We start from the raw sequence: 6,569 nt of genomic DNA on the forward strand, positions 1-6,569 counted from the left end.
CTGCTAGGCCTTAACAATTCCCTGTGTAATTGGATCCTGGACTTTCTAACTGGAAGACCTCAGTCAGTCCGTGTCGGCCACAACATCTCGAGCACTACCACACTGAACACAGGTGCCCCACAAGGCTGTGTGCTTAGCCCGCTGCTCTTCACACTGCTGACCCACGACTGCACTGCCAAGTTCAGCTCCATAATTCTGAGATAATTAAGTCATTAATTCAGAAAAACAGAGAAAAAACTTTTTTCATGAAAAATTATCTCGTAATTCTGAGATAATTAAGTCATTAATTCAGAAAAACAGAGCAAAAACTTTTTTTTCATGAAAAATTATCTTGTAATTCTGAGATAATTAACTTGTTAATTCAGAAAAACAGAGTAGATTTTTTTTTCCTCAAGTGAATGCAATACGCTTCCGTAGTCTGCCACTGCTTCTGGTAAATGCAAAAAGCTGAGTTGGTTCTGCACATGCGTACAGCAGCAGCAGGTGGTTGCACGCCTTTGGGTGGCTGCAACGAAACTGTTTCCTGCTTAAGAGTCTCATAGTTCACATGTTGTGAGAGAGGCATGTTTTTTTCTCATTTTACTGTAAACGTCAGTATAGCAGGAAGAAGAAAAAGGCACAGGGTTTTTAGTAAACAATGTTTGTCAGAAGCACCTAATTTTTCTGTGGTGAAACAGTTTTTCCCGAGCGAACAAAACTCAACATTTCAAATTTGACATTTTGTTTGCTAAATCCATGGGCCTGACCTCAAAGCATTTGCAAATGTGTTTTATTGCCAAGCTCAGTAATATTTCTTGAAGGGTTGAAAGCACATCAAATGTATAGCATGTTAAACAACACTGGATGATTTGGTGCTGCATGCAAGCAAAGCTCAGGTTTGAGCTTGAACATGCATGGGCCACTGTTGTTTTAATTAATAAATTGCCGTTTGACTTTTAGCGCTCTTCGGTTATTTAAATTATTTTATTTTTTTTTACTTCATTTGAATGGTAAGAAATTATTCCTTATTTGGCACGTGGTATGCAAACATGCACAATAAATAAATAAATAATTAAATAAACAAGGGAATTTTTTCAAAAAATAAAATGGTCCTTATTTTTTATATCAACTTCAAATTCGGAACACAACTTGTTTCGATTTATGGCTTGGATTTTCTCACAGTAACACATTTAAAGTAGAACTGTTTGGAAAATATATATTTCATATCAAATTTAAAATGAGTTTTTTGTGCATTTTTCATAACAATAAAACTCATATACTGCTTTTACATTCACTTAATTTTTTTTTTTTACTTCAGCAATAATCTCCAAAGTGTCTTCAAAGCATTCAAGATTTACAACAGTTTAAGTTGGGAATTTTATATTCAGGTCTATGATTCAAAAATGGTTCATAGGTAATAAATAGGTTACAGCTACTGCATAAATATAATTTAGTACCATAAAATACCCTAAAAATACAAAATATCAAACTAGTACATTCATTTAATTGAAGTACACAAATAAAAAAATTATAAATCAGTCATTTTTTGACTGCCATGCAAGGAACAGAGGGCTAAAAAGTTAACTCGGATATGAATGATTTTTTTCCTCATTGTGATAACATATTGATTCTGGTGATGTGCCAGCTGTCACATGCTCATTCTCTTGCTCATATAAATACTATCACACACACACACACACACACACACACTCCCCAGCTGTATAAGTACAGTACATTCCTGTTAGGTACGCCACAACACAATGTGACTTTAGAAACCTGATTGGTTTCCCAGAAGACTGAGTTCAAAAGAGTTGCAGCAGTCACACCTCTTCCCCTTTATCACAGTCTCTACCAAGTAAAGCTACACTTGTTTAAAGCGAAAGAGAGAGAGAGAGAGAGAGAGATCAGCTGTTGCTACTCTTACACTACCAGTCAAAGGACTGAACATTTACTGCATTAATATTTAATATTTGTCAATGGCTTCTGTTTAATTTAATTTTAATTGAATATAAACTGTCTTTGTGTATGAATTTCTTTAATAAAATATTTTTATTTGACCGAATTACTATTATTTGATTTGTATTGATCTATTTTTTAGTTTTAATAAAATGTGAAGGAAAAGCAATCAAGTGTGTGGCATACATATATGATATGAACTCCCTCAATGCTGTTTAAAAAGTATTAAATGAAGTCGATTGAAAGAAATTACTTCCATTTGGTTAGTGGTATTATATTAAAAATGTTATATAAACAGAATCTGATCACATAGTTTGGATAAACTAATTTCATTATCATTCAAAGAAACAATGAGTTATATTTTCTTCTCTAATTGGTTAATGTTTTCCCACATGCCAGATATTTTGTTCTCTTAAATACTGTTTAAAACGTTAAGTGTAATCCCGAGCTTCCTCATATCAGTCAAAGTCTTACTGGAAGAGCCTTGTCAGAGAGCGCGAGGGGAGGAACATTCCCGCTCACTAAAGTGAATATCTCTGAATCAACTTTAACCCTTCCAGGCGAGGCGCTCCGGGAATCTGAATCATAGGCGCCAGCAACTCTGATTCATATTCATTTTGAACTATTTCAGACCATTTCAGTGCGAATCTGAGGTAAAACACTTGTGAGAAATGAAAAACCCAAAGACATGGAGTTCATTTTTACAAAAATAGTGCTCTTTAATAAATTATTGAAATGTTTTCTTGTTTTCATAAATATAAATATGTAACATCAAAACATGGTTGAGATGTCTTAACAATTCTAAATGCATCTTCATGTATGTAAACAGCATCACAAGGTAAAACATGGGTGATCTGTAGACACAAAACACTCATGTGTGTTAATACATTCAATAACAAGCAGTCTGCTTTGAACTGCTCCTGACACAAACCACTAAAAACACCGACATTTTGTTCCAAAGTGTCGCTTTTTCAAGTACAAGCAGAATATCGACAAGTGTCCATCTCAATCTGTGTTCAGTCCCGGCACGTTTTATCTGAACCGCTTTGACTCCAGAAGTCATTTCTCAACGGCATGTCTGCTATGCCTCAGTGCTGTGCTGTTACTCACTTCTTCCTTTTTCCCTTGAAAGGCACAAATATTTACTTGGAAGAAGGCGGCGGCTGATTTCTGTTAAATTGCTTGCTGTCTCCCTGCTTGGCGGAGCTCGCAGATTCGGGGCAGTGCAGAGGCAGTGATTGGTGCCCACAGAGTGGGTTACGATACTGGCACTGGTACAGAAAACAGTACAAACGTCCATTCATTGAGACTGTTATGGCAAGAACGGTGCTTTAAGATCAATGCATCAGGTGATAGCACTCATGCACACATTCGACTAGCAATCTCCATGTACTCAGCTCAATACTTCTCGGTTCAACAGGCTTCCAAAAAGCCTGCTAAAGCTAGCTTCACTGCTTCACTAACCAGAGCTCTTTAAATGGGAGCATCGTACTCTTGTAAGAATTCTTTCAGCTGTTGAGGCAGCTGCTCTTTTTTGCTGGAAACGTCTATATGTCCATTGACAGTCTTCCTGCAGAGATGCTGCAGGGAGGACATTATGCAAGGAAGGGGTCTCAACAGCTCCAGAGGGATCTTCTCGCCCCCCGTGTAGATGTAGTAAGAGTTCCTTGAGTTCCCGATGGACAGAGAACTTCTAGACGAGGGCATGTAGTGATGGACGAGCTTCAACACGCAGTCGAAGCGAGGCACGGACTGCATGCTCTTGGAGTCCGTCTGAAGGAAAAAGGACTTGTTGTCGCACTGTACCCGCAGGTTCTTGGTGCCCGAGTCGGTCTTGACGCTGAGCGTGAAGAAGTGCCGGTTGTCCGAGCTGTCTCGTACCAGAAAGGTCCCGCTGGGCTCCGAGTTCAACAGGTGATTGGCGTCTTTGCCGCTGATGGAGCCCCAGTAGAATCCGCTCTCCTGGAGCATCCTGACGGCATGTTGCACCATCTGGAACTGCAGCTTCGAGCTGAAGGTCTTGTAATGGTGAGACGGCAGCCGCATGCTTGCGTCAAACAGGCTGCTGCTCATTGCGTTGTCAAACTTGCTGTGGGTGACCATGGCGCTATGCACAACTGGGAATACCACGCAGTGTGCAGCTCTTACGGTGAAAGAGTGAGCCTCTTAAAGCTGGCAACAGAAGAAAGATTTTAGGTTAGCACCACAGAAAACGTACATTCGGTAAAACTGAATTGTCTATTTTAAAGTATAGCGGTATAAGTCAGTCAGTAAGTTATATATGTGATGCTGTTCTATCATTGTAGATTAAAATACATAAAGCTACCCTTATTCTAGCATAACATTATTTTAACTTAAGCTTGATACAATTATGATTATGACATGTTAAACAAGATACATATGTCTGATTTACGTGTTTATATAAGTATATAATGTAAATGTCTATATAAATACTCTAATTTCAAAAGAAGACAAGTCTCTCTTACCTTCAAGTCTCTTTTGGGAGATGATAACCTTTTGTAATATCCAAAGATGTAAGTCTCTACTCTGGCAGACTGCAGTGAACTGGTGTTGCTCAGAGAAGTTAGTGTTTCTTCACTCTGCCGTGCTGTGCTGAAGTTCTCTGTTATTTGTAGTGGCCTCCTAGGCATGTTCTAGTTTAGCTCCGCCCTCATAGGGTTCCAGTAAGGGTAGGTTGTCAGTAATACTATTCCTGGTACTACAAATGCTCTTCCCCTCCCCCTCTGTGCTCTTCCAGATCTGCCGCCTTACTGTAAACGTATTCCCTAGCACAACACCTTCCTATTGTTGATGAACAGATATCATCGCCTAGCCTAGCAACTGTGCTATATTACAAATTTTTTTAGGAATGCGTGTTTTACACCGTCGTCTGTTTAGATTGAATAGTTTATACCAAACTTATGGGATTTTGAGGTGTTTGTGCCCAGAAACATGACTATACTGAATGAAATTCAACTCGTAAGCTATGACACGATTGATCTGACTCATAATAATACATGTTTATCCACAAGAAGGCGCTAATGTTATCGGCTTGACTTTTATTTTAGCAGATAGGCTACTAAGTAATAGTAAAATAGACAATAGTAAAGTAGTAGCCTACAAAGTACACGTTTTATTTTAGCTCATAAATTTGAATCAAAATAAAATGAAAATTGTCTGTACATGCATTTTAAACAACGCAGACATAATAGTCAGATTTACAATGTGCTTTATTTGCCAAGTGTGCACAAACACACAAGGAATTCGCCGTGGCTTCCAGAAAGTCTGGGTATTTGCATAGGCTACATAAAATATTAACATTAAAAAAGGAGAATTAAACAAGAAGCAAGAATCAGAAGAGTTGTACACATCATTTACTGTATACAACAATATCAATATTTGCTTACACGTAATATCTAAAAGGGTGTAAAATATATTTTAGAATTAAAAATAAAACAAGAATCAGAAGACGTGTGCTGATTTGCACATTATTTACTGTATATGGTCTATAGTATCGATATGTGTACACATATGTATCTACTAGTTTCACTTCTGTTTCGGTTTTTATAACCATTTCTTCTGTGAAAGTACGTTGTTGTTTCTTAGCATGTGTGTTTGGCTCAGTGTTATTTTTTTAGGATTACTGATAAACTAAAGTAGTTTGATTTTTATTTGTTATCCATTTTCAAGTCGGAGTAATGTTTGTCATTTTATTTGTTTTTTTATTATGTCTGTATAGGCTTTTTAATACGTTTTAGTTTTTATTTCACTTAAGTAATTATAGTACTTCAACAAACTACATGGAAATGAAAGAATATTGAATTTTTTAATGTATATGTATGTATATGTGTGTGTGTGGTTGTACATAGACATACATGTAGTTGTTTTTTGGTGTTTGGCTTAGTCTTATGTTCGAATCATTATTACACCTTTTGTTATTTAATATTTTGAATTGGTTTTAGCTTTAGTTTTTGTTTTCATTTAAATGTTAAGTTTTAAAATTTTGTTATATGCAATTTCTTTATTTTTTTAAATATAATATATATATATTATATATATATAATATATAATATTCTGCTTTAGTTGTTTTAATGGTACATACTTTAATGGGCAAGAAAAAAAAGGAAATTCAGCATGTTATCTTGTGTCAAGTCCTGTTTCTGAAGAAATACAGTGTACTTTTCATAACAGTTTATTTGACCATTTCCCAAAACTGCCAATGGACTATAATTATAAGCTTTTCATATAAGTACACATTATCAAATAAATGATAAATTAAGTCATCTTGACTAATATTTTTTAAAAGTCATAGAGAAAGCAAGATGGAAAATGCTGACTCTATTTGTCATGATGCTGAAATGTAAGCTAAAATGAAAATAAGGGTAGTCTGACTGGCTGAGAAAAAGGAACAGAAAGACACATCGTTGGGCTTGTTAGAAACCGGAATAAATATTCTGCTGGTCAGTTTTCCATTAACACTCAGGGAAAACTGACCTGGACTTTCCGCAACAGAATACAACAGAAACACATTATCGGTATCAGTGGTGTCATCTTCATGAGAAATTTTCCTGGTGTCAGTTTTCCTGCTAACCCTCATATACATACAAATGCCTTCAACAAACTATCTGTTTTAT

At 36.3% G+C, this 6,569-nt stretch overlaps 1 protein-coding gene across 1 annotated transcript; it reads right to left on the reverse strand.

Annotated features, from left to right (window-relative positions):
* Nucleotides 1–1,345: 1,345 nt before the first annotated feature.
* LOC306860474 (suppressor of cytokine signaling 3-like) lies at nucleotides 1,346–4,560 on the reverse strand. The gene is made up of 2 exons (XM_079402209.1): nucleotides 4,422–4,560; nucleotides 1,346–4,107 (listed from the first exon to the last, which is right to left on the reverse strand). The coding sequence occupies exon 2, from the start codon at nucleotides 4,036–4,038 to the stop codon at nucleotides 3,409–3,411; it is 630 nt and encodes a 209-aa protein (XP_079258335.1). The 5' UTR covers nucleotides 4,039–4,107; nucleotides 4,422–4,560; the 3' UTR covers nucleotides 1,346–3,408.
* Between the last annotated feature and the right edge of the window lie 2,009 nt (nucleotides 4,561–6,569).

Source organism: Barbus barbus (genome assembly GCF_936440315.1).
Source record: "Barbus barbus genome assembly, chromosome: 4".
NCBI lineage: Eukaryota > Metazoa > Chordata > Actinopteri > Cypriniformes > Cyprinidae > Barbus > Barbus barbus.